This window comes from Camelina sativa, chromosome 9 (assembly GCF_030686135.1).
Source record: "Camelina sativa cultivar CO46 ecotype springtype chromosome 9, ASM3068613v1".
Classification (NCBI taxonomy): Eukaryota; Viridiplantae; Streptophyta; class Magnoliopsida; order Brassicales; family Brassicaceae; genus Camelina; species Camelina sativa.
This window is the reverse complement of record NC_141888.1, coordinates 23054-43915: the sequence shown is the minus strand read 5'-3', so window position 1 is coordinate 43915 and position 20862 is coordinate 23054. Positions and strand designations below refer to the sequence as shown.

At 35.4% G+C, this 20862-nt stretch overlaps 6 protein-coding genes, 1 long non-coding RNA gene and 1 other non-coding gene across 12 annotated transcripts; 5 read left to right on the top strand and 3 right to left on the bottom strand.

The window, feature by feature from the left end:
- The first annotated feature begins 987 nt into the window (after positions 1–987).
- On the top strand, positions 988–3862 carry LOC147937498 (uncharacterized). 2 transcript variants are annotated; one of them, XR_015566941.1, is made up of 2 exons: positions 988–3374; positions 3467–3862. It is a non-coding gene; the product is annotated as an uncharacterized LOC147937498 (long non-coding RNA). The 2 variants fall into 2 exon arrangements; XR_015566940.1 differs by having other exon boundaries at positions 2078–3374; positions 3462–3862.
- On the bottom strand, positions 1049–3364 carry LOC147937499 (BTB/POZ domain-containing protein At3g50840-like). The gene is made up of 4 exons (XM_087467236.1): positions 3219–3364; positions 3056–3128; positions 1850–2974; positions 1049–1698 (listed from the first exon to the last, which is right to left on the bottom strand). The coding sequence occupies exons 1-4, from the start codon at positions 3242–3244 to the stop codon at positions 1204–1206; spliced, it is 1719 nt and encodes a 572-aa protein (XP_087323362.1). The 5' UTR covers positions 3245–3364; the 3' UTR covers positions 1049–1203.
- TRNAV-UAC (transfer RNA valine (anticodon UAC)) lies at positions 1738–1810 on the top strand. Its single transcript has one exon. It is a non-coding gene; the product is annotated as a tRNA-Val (tRNA).
- Positions 3863–4488: 626 nt separating the features above from the next.
- Positions 4489–6056, bottom strand: LOC147937497 (protein AE7-like 1). Its single transcript, XM_087467234.1, has 6 exons — positions 5926–6056; positions 5595–5743; positions 5378–5483; positions 5102–5201; positions 4936–4982; positions 4489–4737 (listed from the first exon to the last, which is right to left on the bottom strand). Exons 1-6 carry the CDS (start codon positions 6018–6020, stop codon positions 4731–4733), a joined length of 504 nt encoding a protein of 167 aa, XP_087323360.1. The 5' UTR covers positions 6021–6056; the 3' UTR covers positions 4489–4730.
- Positions 6045–9117, top strand: LOC147937496 (AP-3 complex subunit sigma). Of its 3 annotated transcripts, none has more exons than XR_015566938.1 (8): positions 7208–7362; positions 7457–7499; positions 7636–7697; positions 7796–7892; positions 8052–8145; positions 8376–8446; positions 8635–8726; positions 8820–9117. XR_015566938.1 is itself a non-coding variant. In XM_087467235.1 (7 exons), the coding sequence occupies exons 1-7, from the start codon at positions 7294–7296 to the stop codon at positions 8884–8886; spliced, it is 501 nt and encodes a 166-aa protein (XP_087323361.1). In that variant the 5' UTR covers positions 6045–7293; the 3' UTR covers positions 8887–9117. The 3 variants fall into 3 exon arrangements, 1 of the variants encoding a protein (XP_087323361.1); XR_015566939.1 differs by having other exon boundaries at positions 7209–7362; positions 8057–8145; XM_087467235.1 differs by lacking the exon at positions 8052–8145 and having other exon boundaries at positions 6045–7362.
- Positions 6146–6681, bottom strand: LOC109126324 (uncharacterized). Its single transcript, XM_087464094.1, has 2 exons — positions 6204–6681; positions 6146–6156 (listed from the first exon to the last, which is right to left on the bottom strand). The coding sequence occupies exons 1-2, from the start codon at positions 6679–6681 to the stop codon at positions 6146–6148; spliced, it is 489 nt and encodes a 162-aa protein (XP_087320220.1).
- A 7395-nt stretch (positions 9118–16512) lies between the features above and the next one.
- Positions 16513–18133, top strand: LOC104710057 (GATA transcription factor 18). Its single transcript, XM_010426590.2, has 2 exons — positions 16513–17166; positions 17570–18133. The coding sequence occupies exons 1-2, from the start codon at positions 16666–16668 to the stop codon at positions 17936–17938; spliced, it is 870 nt and encodes a 289-aa protein (XP_010424892.2). The 5' UTR covers positions 16513–16665; the 3' UTR covers positions 17939–18133.
- Positions 18134–18968: 835 nt separating this feature from the next.
- LOC147937495 (DNA-3-methyladenine glycosylase 1-like) lies at positions 18969–20636 on the top strand. Of its 2 annotated transcripts, none has more exons than XM_087467153.1 (2): positions 18969–19991; positions 20307–20636. In XM_087467153.1, exon 1 carries the CDS (start codon positions 19162–19164, stop codon positions 19978–19980), a length of 819 nt encoding a protein of 272 aa, XP_087323279.1. In that variant the 5' UTR covers positions 18969–19161; the 3' UTR covers positions 19981–19991; positions 20307–20636. The 2 variants fall into 2 exon arrangements, with proteins under 2 accessions (XP_087323279.1, XP_087323280.1); XM_087467154.1 differs by having other exon boundaries at positions 20268–20636.
- Positions 20637–20862: the final 226 nt, after the last annotated feature.

Below are 20862 nucleotides of genomic sequence, written 5' to 3'. Positions count from 1 at the left end.
AAATGTCAATAAGTTAACAGAAATTGAGCCAATTTAATCACACTTTTTAACAGTGGTAACATTCAGATTACTGCAAACTACGATCAATTTCATAGTTTGAAGAACCAATCAGAGATACTAGAAACAGTGGTATTACTGCAAATGTCCACAAATTAACAGAGAAATTAAGCCAAAGTTAGTCATTTTTGAATTGAGCTAACAGTAAGATTGAATTTTTCTTGGTTTACTGTTTCAATAACAGAGTAACAAATCAGGTTGAATGATCATCAATCAGAGATTTTTACTTGCATAATCATTAACCACTGATCTCGAATTGACCCCACAAAAAAAAAAGCAGCTTTTTTCGATTTCAACATGTAAACAAGTCACAAAAATTAACCAAGTCATCATCGACTTGTCGAAGAACCCCCAGGAAAAAAAAAAGTCAGAGAAGAATGACGAATTGAGTAAAAAGTAGAAAAGTTTACATGGCAGAGAAGGAAGCGGTGAATTTGAGAAAAGAAACACCGAAGGCTAATCCACCACCGAGCTCATAAACATCGGTAAACAGTTTCTTCGCAGCGATCTTGAGTTCCTCTACGTCGGAATTGACCAGTGACAACGTATCCACGTCGTCGGTCTTCATCGCCAGGTAATCCACACGCCCCATTAATTCGTTGTTCTTCCTCTTTCCTCCCTCACACAGCCCGAACCAAATCGATCTTCGTCGTTTCGAATCACACAGCTATCTCTCTCTCTCTCTCAGATCGTCGTCTTCTGCTTTTTTTTTCTTTGTCCCAATTTGTTTTTTTAGTTTTTGGTTCTCTATTCAATCGTTCCTGGTTTATCGCCGTAAACCGATATGATTCATGACGTGTAATTTTCTGATTGAATAATAAAGTTATTAGGGGAAGAGAATATTAAAACCGCCATGTGTCAGTTTTATTCGGTTTGACCCCTAGTCCCTAGTCCTTTGATTTTGCGCGTTTTTTCAGCATCTTTAAATTGTTTTTTTTTTTTTATTGGTTAGACAAGCTCAACCAATTTTATGTACTCGGGAAAAACTCAATTAAATAAATCAACTAACTGCAATTGCAACACTATGAAACATCCTACAAATTCATAAAAATCACATACATATATAGTGTAAAAGAATGTACTTTAATAGCTTCATTTAATCATCTTTTTAAGGATATGTTTTGTAGAACAACACAATTTTACGTACTAGCTTAAAGAACGTCGTGATCTTCGATCAACCATCGTTGCCTCATGTGAATCACAGACCTGTGTCGTAAATTTGCATCCCAACTTCTTCCCGAGTGACCAATTCCTCTCCCTATCGTTCTTCTCCTTCGATGAAGTTTCCTTGTCCAAGATCTTAGCGATGATTACTTTCTTCAAGAACGAGTACTCTCTTTCTAGCTGGTTCACTCGTGTCCTCATCGTATCCATATCCAAACGAAGCATCTCATTCTCCTTAACCGTCTTCTTCCATCTCCCAAACTCCACCACCTCTCCTTCTTCTTCCTCCGTCATTAATAACGTCCCGGTGATTACTTGTCGGAGCTGTAACTGCTCTAGAAACAAGACTTGTACGACGGCTCGTAGTGGCAAACGCTCGTTTTGTGCCGCGTGTGTGCATCCTTCAACAGTTAGTTTCCGGCAGTCCATTACACTACAAATCTTCTCCTTCTCTGCCTCCGATATCCACGGATGCGTCTATAATAAAAACAACAAAAAACATTAACTTAAACATTAGGTGCTGTGGTGTAGTGGTTATCACGTTTGCCTTACACGCAAAAGGTCTCCAGTTCGATCCTGGGCAGCACCAATATTTTTATTTTTAGAAAGCTTTTTATAAATTAATCACCTTGAAGTATATATCAACGGCTCTGTAAAGCCCATCATCGTAAACCCGTGCTTGAACCGGAACCAAAACCGCCAGATTATAAAACTTCTCCGGTTTAAGATTACCGTCCGATGCAATCTCACCAAGAACTCCGTCCATCAGTTTCCCAACTACCTTCAACGACGTCACGGCGTCGTTTTCGAGATAACGACGTAGGAGTCTCTCCACAAGATCAATATCGTATAACGTGTCGTTGAGATACGAGTAACTCGGGATGAGCAGATCATCAAGTGTAGCTTTTTCAAGATTCGTTCCGATCTTTTTCTCCAGCAAGTCTCTGCAATTCTCGGAGGTGTTGAGGATGATCGCAGATCGTAATATTCCGAAGAGAGATCTCGTTGTTGCTTTGGAGGAGATGTCTAACGGAAGAAGATCTGAGATTATAGTCTCTAATAACTCTCTTTGTTGATTCTCGGAAGCTATGGTGGCAGAGGAAGAAGATGAACGGGAGACTCCGGGAATTTGTTTCTTCACGTAAGAAATTAAAGATTTCTCTATGATCTCATGACTCAGATCTCTCGATCTCAGAGCTAAGATCACTCGTCTAAAGATCGGAAAACTCAGTTCCGTCAAATCTTGGAACCAAAGCTCTGTTTTCGATTCTTTGCTCTGTTTTTTCCCATCAACGGCGAAGATACCTCCGTTATTTATTGGCCAACCGAGCAAAAACGACGACGGATCGGTTGAGGAAGCTTTGAAGACGATGGAGTCTATACACTGTTCCGTTAAACCGAGTGATTCAGCTAGAGACGAGACTGATTCGCAAGATTTCAACGCTTTGATGGATTCTCGTACGTTAGTGAAAACGTACTGTGAGAGAAACCTCTCTGTTTTCGAAATTAGATTCTCCGATGAGTACTCTTCCGTCATTTCGAGATACTCGGCGGCGCAACGTAGTGGAGCCGCCGTGGAAACAGAGATGTCGACCTTGAAACCGTAGCTTATCTTTACCACTGTCTCGAAAATCTCTGAACCTCCCGGAAAATTCTCGAGCTTTATGCGAGGATCAACTTCACTCTGTTCTGTACTCTGTTCTTGCTCTGTTATTAGCTGGTGAAGTTTTCTGCTTTTTGACATCAGAGGAAACTGAAGAAAAAAAAACAATATCAGTTTTGGTTTTATGATAACTTTTTAATAAGGAAGAGACAAAGATGAATCTTGTGAGACCTTATGAAGATGAAATGTTATATCATCAACTTCGATTTCGATGTCACTTGGTAAGCCTGTGGTGCAAAAGAACCTGCACCAAGAGAACCGTGTTATCAGTATTTGAAACATAGAAACATGTCTTTGTTTACACTAAATGAGTTGTTTTGTTCTTCTTCTTTACCATGCTTGCTTCTTGGAGTTTGCCATTAGAGAAACTCACAGAAGAATGAAAAAAAAAAAGAAGAAGCAAAATCTCTCGATGGAAGTGGAACTGTGGAAGCAATTGTGGAAATGTTATATTGGGGTTTTGAGTAAAGTGAATCGAGTTTTTTTTCTGGTGATCAATTCTTTTAAGCTTAGTAATAAATATTTCTGTCTTTTGCTTTTTATAAAAGGAATTGATTGTTTAATATTTTGGATGCAGAACAGCCAGAATCTCAAGAAATTGGGCATTGAAAAGAGGCAAAGTCGCACTCATTCCTTAATCTTAATACTAAAACTTCCATCCAAGTTTTGCTTTTTCTAACTTATAGTTGTGAATGCATAATGATTCTAACTAATCTTTGGTTAAGAGTATATAAAAGAAAAGTATTTTTAAAAATCTTCAACCAATTATGGTTTTAATGCGGATAGCAAAGATACGGTGGCCCAAAAAATTTATTACTATTTTTTTGTATGTGTATAGTATAATGATGATGTAAATTGCCTTCAATCATGCTTTGAAAATTCGTTGGAACACAACAATAATATCATTTAAGATATGTATGAATGTATCAATGTCAATCATGCTATCAAATTCAAAGTCATTCATTTCTTTCTTCTTTTTATCAAAACCCTATCCTAGTCTCCATGCATGTTACAATTTGAGTCACTTGTTAGATGAAAAAATTATTTGCAGAGTTAAACAACTAACCATTGATTAAAAAATCAAACTAACTCGTTGAGTAGATTAATATAAGACATGTCCACAGAATCAAACAGTCAACTGAATGTTTTACCCCAACTACCAAAGTAGCCTCAAGATATAAACAAAAAAAAGACAACAGGACAGGGGGATCTGTGTAACTAATGCAGACAGGACATTGATATTTATGTCAGAATCTTAATATCTATGGTTTTGTAAGAGTTTGTCTCTTACGTTGCCTGTTTTGATAAACTTTTACAAAGAAGTCTGCACAACATCAAGATTGGTCCATTATTAACCACACTATATTGGCTTCAGTAGTGATTAATTGCACAATTCTAGCAACTAGCCTTTGGGGATTAGATTCATATTTAAGTTATAGATTACAAGAAAATGACAGATAAACATGGATGATAGTCATGTAAACCCACCCAAAAGAGCAGATTTATATAGCCTATAAACTATTCTCATACAATCATCACCTGATCGAACCATCTAATCGCAATTTCTTTTCTAGTTGTGCAGGTAATTTCAAACTGCAGTCACCTTAACAAAAGCTTCTGTATCATTATCAAGTAGTATACAACACTCGAACAACGTAAAATGTGTATTCTGAAATTAAAGAGCGGTCTCTAAGGCATTATAGAACCCAGGATATGAAGCCTGTACAAGAGAGTAGAAGTTAAATGATCTGATCATATCTCATCGGAGTAGATACACTCATCCACAAGCTGACGGAGATTAGGATTCTCCATTGCAGCAGCCACCCTTTCTTTATCATTCAGTTGCTTATTCACTGCAATATAAAAAATGACGCCAATGAGTATCAACGTTCAGAGCAAAAGAGATCTTCGTCAAATACTACTAAACCAAGGACAAGAGCCAAGTTTATATAGTTTCCACACACATCATCCATTCTATTTGCAAGTTCTACATTTGTATGTTCTATAGAAAACATATCAAAGAGACGGTCTAGTAAGATAGACTTCCTCACCTGAAATCTTCATCAGCGTGAGAACCAGGAGACACTAGGATATCAACCTACACATGAGTAAAACAAACACAGAAGCAATCAAACATATATAACAAGAGACCTTTTGAGAATTTGTCTTAATCAGAAAAAAAGAAGAGTGAAAGAGCTTTTTGAAAGCATAGAAGACCTTATAATGAAGTGGCAAACATTCTTTAAGCTTAGCTCTCAGACAAAGACCAATTATAGTTGCCATACTACAATGCTGAACCGTCGGTGTAAACTTAATCCTGAGTTAACATCACAAATACCCACAACACAAAATGATCACCTAAAAGCAAAAAAACTAGACCTCCACAACATTTGGATTCAATTCCTATGACAAATCCATGAAAAAAATTGAAAACTTCTTCTGATCATATCTAAAAATCGATATGAGGATGAAGTTTACATAGTAGTAACTCACAAGATGCGATCGAGCTGGTCATCGACAGTAACAGATTCTTCAGAGAGAACACTTAGCTGCTCCAAGGTATAAGGGTGTTCTGGATCTCTTATATCTCTTACATACTTTGTCCATATTCGTCAAAGATTACCCAAAATATGCATAAAACTTTAAAAAGAAAAAACCCCAAAACAAAATTGAACTAAACCAAAACTCAAGATAGTAAAAAAAAGGATATCATAGATGTCAAGAGGATCAACACCATCATCTCTATACTGATCTGGTTGTGTACGAACGAGCCGTTCCTTCTTAGCTTGCACAACTGGATTCGCGTTTATCAGTCCCAGAGTCATCTTCTTCTTCTCTCTATTCCTCAACCTTGCTTCTCTGTACGGACACGACCTAATTGATTTAATTAATTAATAGTACTAGTGCTCTGCTTACAAAACGTCACGGGTTCGAAGCTCCAATATGTGTTAAAGAGTAGACATATTTAAATTTTCTTGTGATTTGATCCACAAAAGTATTTCCATTTCCATTATTTAACAAACAAAAGAAGAATCTTTTACACTGCTAAAGGTTTGATTTTTCGGTGCAAAACGGTAAACCACAACTCCGATTCTAGAACCTTCTTGAGGATCATCACAGTGTATAACATCGACATCGAAGAGCTTCCGAGCTTTCTTGAAAAAGATCGATTCTTTCTTCCATCTCTTGAGGTGAGACATGAGGAACACTCTCTTGGAACCTTCTACTAAGAGAATAAAACGCAGCGTTTTCAGGAGTGGTTCATAAAGATGCTCGTGGTAAACCACGTCAGACGCTAAAACCAAGTCAACGTTTTGACCCAAAGCTTCCACGTCATCGATTTCACCCCAACGTAGAGACGCCACGTGGACTTTCCCACCAGATCTAGCCGCGGCTTCAGCGTTCGCGTCTGCGTTGAATCTGAGATTCTCGATCACGTTTGGGAGATCCGTCACCGTGACATTGGCACCAAGCGTCGCAGCCGCCGCGATTCCGACGATTCCGGTTCCAGATCCGAGCTCGACGATGTTAATCGGTGAAGAAGAAGAGTCTGGACCGTCGGATTTGAATTTCGATAAGGTGCGAGTGAGTGGGCTGGTGCTTGGGTCACGACGGTAGTTATCGAGAAGCGTAACGAGAGTTGTTGCAGGAAGCCAGAGCTTAAAGGAGATGCCTAACGACGGTAATTGCCGGATCATAACCGTTGATTCGATCGAATCGATCCGGTAATTCTGAAGCTCCGATTCACCGGAAGAGATAATTTCACCGTCGACTTCGTTTTCTCCGATTTGAAGCATTCTTCGTGTGGCAAAGTACGGCGGCGCTTCTCTCCACTCAGTACGAACTTTCAAATTCCCATTAAATTAGGTGCAATTGTCATAAATACCACTAAAATAGGTTTTTATTCCAAAAATACCATAATTTAGTTTTTTTCCAAAACTATCACTAAAATGTATTTTTTTCCAAAAATACCACAAAATTGAAATAAAATTTTAATACTAAAAACTAATTCCTAAATTATAAATACTAAACTCTACTCCTAAAAACTAAACCCTAAAACTAAATTTGTCAACCCAAACATAAAAAAAAAAGATCTACATTCTTAAAATTCAGTTTTTTGTGTTAGTGGTAATTTTGGAAAAAAAACTTTTGTGGTATTTTTGGAAAAAAAAAACTAAAATGTGGTATTTAAAAAAAAAAACTTTTTTAGTAGTATTTAAAGGAATTTCTCTTAAATTCGGGCACTCGGATCTGATTACACGTGGAGGTTTATTATTTGTGATGTCGTCATCAAATTGAAATTGTTAAAAGCCTCTAATCTAGACAGAGGGTCCTACTAGTGAATTGAATGAATACAGTATGTGAGATCGGAGTTTTTGAGAGTTTCAGAGAAAGAGAGACGAAGAAAGATGATAAAGGCAGTGATGATGATGAATACACAAGGCAAGCCACGGCTAGCTAAATTCTACGATTACATGGTGCGCTATGGTTGTTGAGATCAATTTTGTTTTCAAGTTTTGGTTTCTTCGATCAAATTGACCGATTTTGATTTGTCAAACTTGGGGTTATCAGCCTGTGGAGAAGCAGCAGGAGCTAATCCGCGGCGTGTTTTCAGGTTCTCGATCACCTCTGTATTTTCGATTTTCTAACAATTTCATCATCTCTATTACTAAGAGATCTAGGTTGAGAAGTGTCTTTTTTTTTTTTTTTTTTGTGGCAGTTTTGGTTTTTGATTAAATTGTAATTGACAGTACTGTGCAGTAGACCTGAGAACGTAAGCAATTTTCTGGAGATCGATTCATTGTTTGGACCGGTAATGGTTTTGATTCATGATGGTGTTATATAGATAATGGTTTTGTTTGACTCTGCAATTTAAAAAAAAAAAATGACTTCGTTTGAATTTGTTTGCAGGACTCTCGGCTTGTATACAAGCACTATGCTACACTCTATTTTGTGCTAGTATTTGATGGTTCAGAAAATGAGCTTGCTATGCTTGATCTCATTCAAGGTCCGTTTTTTTTGGTTTATTATATTGTCAATCGCTATTGTTCTTAGATTCCAATATAATCTTAGATGGCTTGTCTGTATAGTTCTATAGTTTTTAGCTTGTTTCGAACATCTTGACCATATGGAAAGACAGAATTTGGAATCAGTATCTTGTTCGCAGTGCAGTGTCGTAGGCTCTTTGCTCTCTCATTAAAGCTTGTTGCCATGAATCAAGTACAAATGTGCCTGAGTAGTGTGCCAGCTCAACTGGTCGGGTATAGAATGTAATCTCTGAGTATATTTATTTTGTTATTGTAGTTCTTTCCTTTTAGTTAATATAGAGAGTATACTTGGCTTGAGTCAACTTAAGTCTGTCACGGATTGTTGTTATATACGAATCATTGCTTATTCCTCTGCTCGTTGATTTTTTTTTTTTTTTAATTAAAGCTGTAAAAAGGTATCTTTCATAGTATGATGATCTAAGTTAGAATTATTGCGTTGGCAGTTCTTGTTGAAACACTGGACAAATGCTTCAGCAATGTCTGTGAACTCGACATTGTGTTCAACTACAGCAAGGTAATGGGTTTTTACACAGAATAGTCCGTTCCACCATATACTCGATTTTATATTCAAAAGCTGATGCTACTGCAGATTGATTTGGTCACTCTTTTTAGAGATAACTTACCAGAAACAAACCCATGTTAAAGTAGTACTAGTAACGCTTTTTATTTCTTCTTTTTTCTTTCATTCTTCACATGTTGCAGATGCACGCAGTGTTAGATGAGATTGTATTTGGAGGACAGGTACTAGAAACTAGTTCCGCTGAAGTCATGAAAGCTGTTGAAGAAATATCAAAGTAGCTCCCTCACCCTTCTCTCTCAGTCTCTCTACTGTTTTCTGCATTTTTGGTGTGGAGATAAACACAGTTGCACTTCTGTGTTTTGTGCAGATTAGAAGCTGCCTCAAATTCAATTTCACTTGTGCCGAAGTCTGTTTCCGGCTGGCGTGGCCGATAAGCTTTTTTAAGCTTCCTGAACTGTCATTGGAAACAAGAAGTCAGACAAAACATGTAACAAAGGTTTTTTATCCTGTCTTGATCCATACCTGTTTTGTTTGCATGGATGGGCTCAATGGTCTAACCGTGGGCCTAAGAATTGTAATTGGGGAAAGGGAACTGCATGCTGTTTGAGAATGTAACAAAAACGACGAGAAGTTAAGATTTATAAAACGTTCAACAATGTCCAAAATAAGATTATTATGGATAAAAAAACTAGAATAGAAAGCTATAGGGAGCTATAAGGTAAAATATAGCAAGTACGAAACCGCCGAACGGCGTGCGTTGTGTGAAAAGAGTCAAAACGGAATTCGATGGGTTGGGGAAAGAAGAAGACTGAAGATTCGAAAATGGTTTGAAGTGCCAATTCATATCCAATTAGTAGTATCATTCTACCTTTTGAAATTCTTATGATCCATCTCTGCATTTCTCAGTACCAGCTTTTTGACCTTTTCTAGTACCCAATAGATAGATAAGATGCCTATGTGAGTTTTATATATATGCAAAAAAATAAAAAAATAAAAAAAATTACGTGAGTTAACGTAATAGTGGTCTATACTTTCAGTACTGTATGATTAGTTCGTTGAATCGAATTTTAATAATAAACTCTCATTTGCTACAACTGTGTTGTTACTACTGATTCCAATTCAAATAGGAAAAACCTAACTTAATTGTTTAGGCCATATTGGGAGGGGATATTGAATCTTTAAAGTATAAAGTAGTTGCATTCATATTAATAAGTTTGAGTACGACGATTATCCGTAGTAAGATGTAATGTTTCCCTCTTTATGCACCAAAAGCTATTGGGCTACAAGAACAAGAAAAAAGTTGGAAATTTTGTGTTGTGTTGAAGACAAAAGAATAGTATAAGTGGAAGATTCAAAGTGGAGTGTGATTTTTAATTGGGAAACGTTGAGAGCGAAACACATACTATATATATATAAAAAAGAGAAACTTGTTGGATAAAGATGATACAACAAATCGAAACATACATTTGTGCCCTATAAGAATTGGTCAAGCTACTATAGCAAAGATGTACCATGGACCAAAGTGACCACCTTTGATCATATTTATATTTGCATATCTTATGTTTTTTTTTTTTTAATGTTTTTGTATAATCATGATGATTGATACCTCTCCCAATCTTGGGGCATTCCTCTAGTTGGTCCAACAATTTTTCTTTTTCCACTTTTGCCCTTTTCACTTACGTTGGACCACTCCCACATTTGTTTCTCTTTTTTTTTGCCTCTTCCTAAATTTATCATTAATTCATCCATTTCACAAAGAAATAAACCAATAAAATGTGTTCTATCCCCTGAGATTTTCAAATATAAGAGTTTATTAAACACAATGAACATTTGAATTTTGTGTAAGTAACAAATATTAGAGTTAAGCTATTTTTATGCCTTTACCAACACCAAAATTGTTAGTATATTTTACTTTGTGTTAAGATTAAATTTTTTTATTTTTTTGACAAATGTTAAGATTAATTTGTGTTTCTTAATTTTTTATTTTTTTAAAAAAATCAAAACTGGAGAGCTATACTCCTATATTACAGTCAAACCATATATTAGTTGACCGAATACAAAAACTGTAGCTGAAGTCTTTTATAAAAAAAAAAGATACAGAACAGTTCATAACATAAATCTCTAGGAAATGTGAAGAGAGTAGAGACGCTTTCGAGGGGACAACATGAAGTTACAGGAGCCGTAGACCAAAAAAAAAAATCTGGTCTTAACATATGACAGCTGGAATTTGTATCTTTCTATTAACCGTTTTATTAAAAAATTCACGGGGCTAATTTGAAAGATAATAATAAGTAAATCGAGGGAAACGTTGCAAATGTAGACTTCTTAAATTCCAACTTAGTCTCTCAGTATAAGTCCTCATAACCAAAAAAAAAAAAAGTAGTAGTATAATTAAATTGTAAACATCTTAACAAGTGATTGTAAATGACAAATACATTATAACGTTTTGCACAAAGAAGATATAGTACAGTTTTCTATAGTAGACTGAAACAACCCTTCCACTCAAGAACATATTCGATTTCATATAGGAAACTCAATCTATAGATTTACCACCAATTAATAGAGCATAAACAACAATATATACACATTACTAGTTTTTAAGAAGTGTGTATAATAATTCAAAAGCAGAAAGCATTCTTAGTTAGCCCCTATAATGATTTTTACATTTTTTAAGAACGCATACCATACAAACAGAATTTTCAAAAATAAAATAAAACAATAAAGAGAAAGCAGAATCCATCAAAAGGGCAGAGATGAGAAAACATTCCAGTCGTGTTTTGTAACTTTTGAGGAATGTTTTTTTTTATACAATTAATGTGACCAAGACGACTCCTAAACCCAACACATACTTACATTAAATTAAAATAAAAGTTAGTCTACAGTTAAACAAATTTAGTTGTTGTTGTTTAATGACTTATCATTAGATTGCTCTCCTTTAACATGCATGCATGCGGAGGAGAATTAAATCTCGCGGCTAGTGTCCACGTGGCGAACCTGGTTAACGACAAAAGGATTAATTCAAGTAATCAGACTACTCGTCGTCGTCGTCACCAAAAAACACGATCTCTGTCTCGGAACTCGCGATATTTTTTTCGGAACGTTGTGGTTCCCACCGAATCCAAACATCATCATCGTTGCATCATCCCATCAAACACCGTGTAGTTTTATTGCTTTCGCACTGGACTACGAGCCGGTCTTCTTTTTGTTTTGCGTATAGCCGTTTGTGTTTTTCTTCCTTTTTAGAGTTGTGTAAATTAACTCTTGTCCACGCAAACTCGCATACGTCAAAATACTTTATAAGTATTGTAGAATGTATTTAAAATCGAGTGAGTTATAAAAACGAGTAAAACATCTAAATGTTTGCATATACGAACTTGCTGTAACTATAATTAAATGTGTGTTATAAAATCTATCTCATAGAAAATGACATTTTAAGAGAAAAAATAGTTTATTGCAAGATTTAAACATAGAGTATTGGCAAATGATCTAGAGCTCGTTTGTTTTCCTCTCTTTTTGTTTTTCAACCTTTAAACGAACCATAAAATAATTTGTATTACTTAAATTAAGAAATACTACTATAGTATTGGATTGTCATTTCATCCATAATATTTAATATCAAATTTTGTGGTATAAAAATTGGAAAAAGGACTTAGTAGTTTAGATTATGAATTGTCATTTCATATTCAGAAATATATAGATATAAAAATAGAAAATGAGTCAATAAAACATACATCCAATTTCTAAAAAAAAATATTGGTGAGATGTTTTTGAGGTATTTTAATTCAAAATATACTACTGAAAAACAAATTAAATTTCCAAATAAAGCAAATCCCGGAGTATAATTACAGAAAGCCGATCTTGTACCATACTGTAGTAGTTAATTACGTAGTTTATATATGAGCATTAGTGAGAAATTGGTTGGTTTACTCAAAATTCACTATCCAACCACGCGCCGTTAAGGCCCGTGAGTTTAGAACGTGTAGGCGGGTGGTAGCGTCTTAATCACGGGTGGTTGGGTCGCGTGAGAGATGTAAGTAGCTTTGCATGTAGTGGCGAAACGTAACGCTATGTGTCTCGGGGTAATCACGGTTTTATGTTTCGAGTTTATCAAATTACTATAAATATAGGTTACGTACAATAATTAGAGTTATAAATTGTATAAATATAAACGTTCGACAGAGCATCTTTTGGAAAGTGGTGGTCGTCTCATTAGTCGAACTAAGTTTCGGCAATCTCAAGACGATCTGATTTTCACCTTTTTTATATATATTCAAAAAATAAATAAATTAAATGTTATGAATTGATAGGTAACTTGCTATTCGAAACAACTTTATCATTTAAAAAAAAAAAAAGAGGCTTGCGAAACAATGAGATAGCTTAATAACGAGACATTTAAGTTTATCGGCGATCAAGATCTCCGTTGTTAAAAAAAAAAAAAGATCTCTGTTGTTCAGGTGATGAAGTCGTGGAATATTTACACAATCAGAAATTGAGTGACCCTTTTGTTTTAGTTTTCTAACTCAAATGCACATAAATAATTATATATATATATTTATATTTGTGAATCATCATAATGAATAAATTGAAATTATAAGTCTCAAATATTCTGAATTATAAAACCCCGTGATTATCCATCGAAACATATACATGTTCTTCGTACCATATCATTATAATTTGGCTTATAGGGAAAAAAAAGTTATCATGTGGTATTACTATTAGGTATAATGATTTAAGAGGTGGGTCCAAATAGCTTTTTCTTTGTTTCTTTTCACTAGTTCAAGATCAAATTTATGGGGAGTATTATTAGTTCTTTGACCTTTCCTTTTTAGAGAGTCCTTCTTTGACCCATCGAGATTCAAGAGCAGAATTTCTCTCTTGCTAAGCTAAGAAAACATGAAAAGTGAAAAATAAAACATTTAAAAAGAATGAAAGAAGAAGAGATGTATAGTTCATATATACATGTGTATGCATAGGTTCATTGGGGGGTGTTGCTTTGATCATTGTAGGAAGGTACTTCACTTGAATAGAGGGGATTCTTCCCTTTATCTTTTGGGTTCCTCACAATCTAATCTATTAGCTTTTCTTTTCATGCAGTATTTTTCTTGTTACTCTACAAACTCTTCCAAATCTTCTTGGATATTCTCATGTCATTATGATTCCAAATTCGTTTTCTCTTTATTAAAAACCTCAACAGGAATTGGATTCTCATGGTTTTCGATACGTTACTATGAGTGATTCTAACGCGACAAAATGGAAGATTGTTTTGTTTGTGTATCATTTATACTTAAGTGGTGTTTATGTATGATTTAACCACCTAGTTTGTATTTTTTTCTCTAGTAAAATGAGTTTTTAATCGATTTATGAACACAAATTATACTATTTAACAATTCGTATAATACTATAAAAAATGTGATGTATAATATACTCTCTCGTATTATATATATATATAATATAATACTCTCGTTTGCCCAAAAATAAAATAATACTACTCTCTTTGTAGTGTAGAGTTTTGTGAACTAATTAGGTAAATTAACCATCATTCCATCACATGAACAAATACATGTCTAGAAGATTATTAACAAAATAATGTTAAACCTAAAACTAAAAAAACTTTATGATAATTATTAATGGCTAAATGAATGTGGGTGATTTCAGTTTGACACTGAAATCGTTAAATTTGGCTCGTGTAGTGGTGATATTAGTGTGCAGCTGATGTGTGAAACACGAAACAGGTAATTTCTAAACTTGTTCGATAGTCAGTGGCGGATCTAGGAAAATTGTTTGATGGGTTTAAAATATATTCAAACTCTCAATTAGTTGGGTTCAAAGGTATATATATTTAAAAATTTGGTGTAAATTAGAACAATTTTAGAATTTTTTGGTGTCAATTGCACCCATAACAGTCAATGTGCCTTTGCCACTGAAGATAGTGATAGGAAAACCGTACGTATGCGTTAATGAAACATATATAAGGTTGACTCGCTCATAGATAAATCGCGTTGATATTTTCATTGTAGATTGTTGCTTATGTAAGGGGACGAATCAAAAAAAAGAAGATGATAGTCACGTAAGCTTACAAGTTGTCACTAACATTGTTTTATATTCAGTTGATATAGTAACTCTTTTATGTTTTAAGATAATCATGGGTACGTTGTTTCTTGTTTGTCGAAATAAGCGATATAAACATTAAAAGGCGAGTAAATCATCTTGATCACATGCCCAATTTTAAATAAAAATCAAGTGTAAAACAGGGTAAGAAAATAATACAGAAGAACATACCATAATCAACATCATCTACAATGAATTGTCAGTTATCAGTACCTGAACTGTGTGATAAGCGATTCATTCATCTCGATACACATGCCATCATCTTGATCGGATTATCCATTTTTTGTTTTATGAAAATTTTGTTTTTGTCTTTAGTTTTTTCATTTACATTTGAATTGCAAGGCTTTATTTCAGCTCCCCTAAATCTTTGGTTAAAATCGTTTCAGAAAACGTACAAGAAAAAGAAGAAAAAAAATCAACAGTTTTTATTTTAATTGTTTTCTATAAAAGATTTAAATTTGTGTCCCGGTAATTATAAAATTATACTTGTGGTCATCCGATTTATCTAGCTGAAGCTCTTCTTCTACCAATCGAGAGCGGAGAGTCCATATATTTTCAATAAAAGGAAGGGTTTAAGTAATACTAGTAGGTAAAGCATTTAACATACAAAATCCATAGAAATAAAATAACACTATATAGAGACGAAGACTAGTATTCGTTGACGACAAGAGTAGGGGTAGACTCTAGCTATAGCTGCAAGTTTTGAAGAAATCTAATAACCAAATCTAAGTTATTTTTACTTACATCATCATGGATCATCATTAACCACATGAGGCTGAGCAGATATCGAACGTGTGATTGCGATGTGGAGTAGTAAAGGACGAGACCACGCGCGACAGTGCAGGAGCGCGTGAGATTCAGGGTTAGGGCAGAGAGATACGTAAAGAGACAGAGGTTTATAGCATTATAAATTTGATGGAGAGAACAAAAAAAAGAAAAAAAAATAATAATTTGAGCCTCGTGATCGGAGATTTTTGCAGTGATGACTGTACTCTTTCTTCCTCTTCTCTCCCCCTTGTCACGTGGGCTAAATTTTGACCACCCTTCTTCAATGACCATCAACATCACATCACACTCTCTCCTTCTTCAACGTTATAAATATCCTCCAAAAAAATATCGATAATTTTCAAATCCTTCATATACTAGTATCATACATGATACATGTAGTAAAACATTCGTGTGTGAGTGACATAATAATTGCTTAAAAAAGAAATAACGAATTAACAAGAGTTGTAACTTTGATGGTCCAAAAGTCGTACGTTTTCTCACCATCGCGATAAGATTTACCATATCTACTTACACCAAACTTCAAATCTATAATACTCAGAAGCACGCAAAGAAATGATTTGGTTTTAGGCTTTTAGCATATGTTACCGAATATGTTCATCTTTAGACTGGCATTCACATTTTGAAGTTTGCTGTCCTTCGACTAGCTCATACCCTTCACCTTTCTAACCAAGATCAGTTACTTTCTACATGGTTTCGACATTTTTGTTACTTATACATTTTCCAGTTTCTTTGATTTAATATTGATAATTTTTACAGTTTACGCCATTTCCATATCATATCATACATCCTTAGTCTTAAGGCTAATCAACTCCGTAACGAACTTGAAATAGGTTATTAGTTATAGGTCTATTCGAATTGAGTTAATTATTCACACAACACAATCACATAGATTATATATATAGACCAAGCATGTGTTATCTTAGTAGAAAAATATAAACCATGATTAAAATATACTTGGCTGTGTGTGTCTGAAGAAACTTGATATCATCGTTTCATCGTATTTTATAATTAAAAAAAAAAACATAAAAAAAAACAAGCAAACCCCATTTGAGTAAATGATACTTCGTAAAAAGCTGCGTCCCCACATATTCTATTGATTTTAAATATTCGTTTTAATATAAACCTGCATATAAAGCACATATACATGTCTCATTCTATATATAGGTGTGAGACCCCTTCTCCATTCTTCATTCACTTCACTCCAACGTGAAACCTGCAAACTTAATTTATCTCCTCCCATTATTTTCTTTAGCTTCTCTTAAATTTTCACACTTAGGGTTTCCAAAGAAAGAGAAAGAGAGAAGTGAGTGAGAGCGATGATGCAGACTCCGTACACTACTTCAACGCAGGGTCAGTATTGTCATTCTTGTGGAATGTTCCACCACCACAGCCAAAGCTGCTGCTACAACAACAACAACTCCTCCAACGCCGGTTCTTACTCGATGGTCTTCTCCATGCCAAACGGCGGCGTTTTCGAACAGACCGGCGAGGACTATCATCACTCTTCCTCCGCTGTTGACTGCACTCTCTCACTTGGAACTCCTTCTACGCGGCTTTGTGAGGAGGACGAGAAACGTAGACGCTCTACTTCCTCTGGTGCTTCTTCTTGCATCTCCAACTTCTGGGACTTGCTTCACACCAAAAACAACAACTCAAAAACGACGCCGTTCAGTAACGTTCCTCCTTTCTCCACTAACAAGCCAACCCGCGGTTGTTCCGGTGGTGGTGGTGGCGGTGATTCTCTTCTCTCCAGACGCTGTGCCAACTGCGACACCACTTCTACTCCTCTATGGAGGAATGGTCCTAGAGGCCCTAAGGTGACTAAATTATTATTATTCTATTTTTTTTTTTTGAATGTGTCTTTTACATAAACAATTAGAAGGAAGATTTAGAACAAAAAGAGTGACAGTTCATCCTTTTTGTTTTGAATATTTGCCTATCTGTTTTTTCACTAGAACCAATAAATCCCTTTCTCCATAGCTTAATTTATTGAAAGAAACATTAAAGAACGATTTTGATGGTTTGTAATTATTTGAATATAGTTCTTTTGAAGTATGCGACTTCTTATAAATAATCAACAAATATTTGCGAAACGAGACACTAATTACGTTCATCACCCTTTTTTTTTTTGAATTTCTCTATTGCTCTATTTATTGAAACAACATTAAATATATAGAGATATTAATGGTTAAATGATATGGATGGTTTTGGAATTTGTAGTCCCTATGCAACGCATGCGGCATTCGTTTCAAGAAGGAAGAAAGAAGAACCACGGCGGCTTCGGGAAACACCGTCGTCGGAGCTGCACCGGTTCAAAACGATCAGTACGGGCATCACAACTCCGGCTACAATAATTACCATGCTGCCACCGGTAACAACAATACTTATGGTACCCCGTGGGCTCATCATCACTCGACGCAGAGGGTTCCTTGTAACTATCCGGCAAACGAGATCAGGTTCATGGATGATTACAACGGCGGAGTAGGAAACAATGGTGAATCCGACGGTGCTCAAGGTGGCGTTCCGTGCCTTTCGTGGAGGCTTAACGTGGCGGATAGGGCAAGTCTTGTCCACGACTTTACCAGATGAAAGGGAAAAGAAGAAAACGACGTTAGATTCTTAAAAATTTCCATGTTTAATTATGTCTAATTAAAAAAAAAATGTTATGAGAAAAAAAAAAACATTAGAAGTGTATATCGAGAGACGATGTTGATGTTATTGATAGCGACGGTCTAACTTATGGTTTATCTATAAAAGTACCGTTCTGGTCAAATTTTAAATTCATTTTCTATATTTTATTTTTAAAAAAATTTAACCTTCTTTTTATGGAAAATTTCCCTGCATTAGTCTAAAAAATGAAAATCATATTTAATACAGTTAGATTCTTCAAACAACGGTGTTCGTGATAAAAACATGTAATCAAAATATTAAGAAAAAAAAAAAGCAAAAACAAAATAGAAAGAAAGATGTGCATAAGAAAAAAAAAACACAGACCAAAAATATAGACATAGGATAGAACTCTTTTAATGTATATAGTTTTTGAAGTTGAACGGAGAAGTTTCAGTTCCACCTGAGTCCCTGAATTTCACAACTGAGAGACTTTTAATAAATTATTTTCACTTGTTAATAAAAATTAGAAAATTGAAATAAAAAGAGAAAAAATAAAATAGTTTTGGGGGATAGCAGTTTGGTAGTGTGAAGATTGAAATCTGATCGTCGAATTGGGGAGAGATATAAGATTCTGATCGTACCAATGTGTGGGTTTTGGAGGTTACTGTTGTGTGTTCAGTTTGGATCAGAGAGCATTGTAGTGATTTAATGAACTTATTTTTGTCGTATTATGCTCTGTTTCTTCTCTCCCTCCCCCTCTTTTATATATTTTTGACCGTCGTTTTGTCCTTTACTACTCCCACCTCTATCTTGACCTTTTGTTCGTGTCAATATGTGCTCTACAGAATATTTTCCTCTTTTTTTTTTTTTTTTTTTTTATTAACTTACTTATTACTTTTCAGATTTTTTTACTGAACCGATTCTGCAACATGTTTTGTACTAATTCCACCAGCTTTTTAAATCTCTCTGCACGATCATAAAACAAAAATTCCATAAAATAAAATTATTAATATATTTTTCTATTCAGTCGTCAAGAGAAAAAAACTCAAAACCGCAAATGTGGGATATATAACATTTTGGTGGAACTGGGCTTGGTAATGGGCTGATTGAGATCGCTTAAAGGCCCAATTTAGTATACTTGTCTGGCTTAACGCGACAGAAGAATTCTGCAGTTTTTATAACTTATCAACTCCGCCGTCGCCATGTCTCTCCGTAAAACCCTAACCGCCGTGAATAAACCGGGTTCTTCAATCTCCGCCGGTAATCTTACTAATGTTTCAGAGGTCACTGGTTCTTCTTCTAAAATCACGTTTCGACCTCGTAAATTAAGGAAAGTATCGTCAGATCCGATCATCGTCATCACCGCGTCGTCTCCTTCTCTATCAACCAAATCAGCGGTTGATCTCGCTCTCCTTCACTTAAAAAGCTCCGACGAACTCCTCGGAGCGTTAATCACAACGCACAACGATCCTCCAGTGTTCGAATCAGCCAATCCTCCGTTCCTCTCCTTAGCGAGATCCATCCTCTACCAACAGCTCGCGACGAAAGCAGCCAAGTGTATCTACGATAGGTTCATCTCTCTGTTCGACGGCGGTGAATCAGGTGTTCTCCCTGAGTCGTTGATCTCGCTCTCCGCCGTTGATCTCCGTAAGATCGGTGTCTCCGGGAGAAAAGCGAGTTACCTCCACGATCTAGCTGATAAGTACAAGAGCGGTGTGCTCTCCGATGAATTGATTTTGAAAATGAGTGATGAAGAGTTGATTGATCGGTTAACTTTGGTTAAAGGGATTGGAGTTTGGACCGTTCATATGTTTATGATCTTCTCGTTGCATAGACCTGATGTTTTGCCTGTGGGTGATCTTGGTGTGAGGAAAGGTGTTAAAGATCTTTATGGGTTGAGAGATCTTCCTGGTCCTTTGCAGATGCAGCAGCTTTGTGAGAAATGGCGTCCTTATAGGTCCGTTGGTTCGTGGTACATGTGGAGACTCATCGAGGCTCGTAAGACCAAATTGTCCAAATAGCACCCTAATTGGTAACAATGCCTCTCTTTGTCATTGATAACAAATATTTTGAAGGATGATAGGAAATATAGAAAATCTTGATTTCTTAATAGAAAGTTTCATGCTTGACTTTGGAAGTTTGAACTGTTACATGATTAGAAAGGATAAGAGACACTTGCTAGTTAGTTTGACATTTAAGTTGTAGCTTTTGAATTTACTTTATACAAGTAGAAATCTCCCAATTCTTTTAAAGCCTATCATCATCATAAGTGGTATTATTATTATCTTTGCGTGTGTGTCTTTTATAGCTAGCAACAGTCCTAGTAACATGACTGATCTTCTCTCAGTGAAGCTTCGATATCGTTCGTTGTAGTACGATTTGTTGCAATCAATCATTTCAGTAATGATTACTGAAGACCCTGTTGTTCTTGGTCGGCTCGGACAGATACACTCTGATTCTGTGACGAATAAGCTATTCCACTCCCATCACTTCTCTTCCAAGTTTCACTGGCTAGTAATCTGAGTTTTCTTTTTTCTTTTGTATATTTGAGCACGTAAAGAGAAAACTTTTTTTTTGTATCCTAACCGTGTTCCACAGATCTAGTTATAATTCTGTGATTGTTGTAACTTGTAAACATGTATTATATGTGGTTTTCATTTTGCTTTGATTTGTTGTATAGAGAAGCGTCAACTACAGTAGTTGTATCTTCCTTGTATTGGGCTTGGCCCAATAATCAGTTGTAGGCCTAGTGTGGATCTGATTTTGCCAAGTTACGTGTGAAATCAGCACTTTGCTTCTTTTTAATCCATACGAAGGGAATCCATAAACTCGAAAGGTGTGTGTCACGCGTAAAATTCAACCTCTTAAAGTTAAGTATATATGGCAAATCTATTCCCATTGAT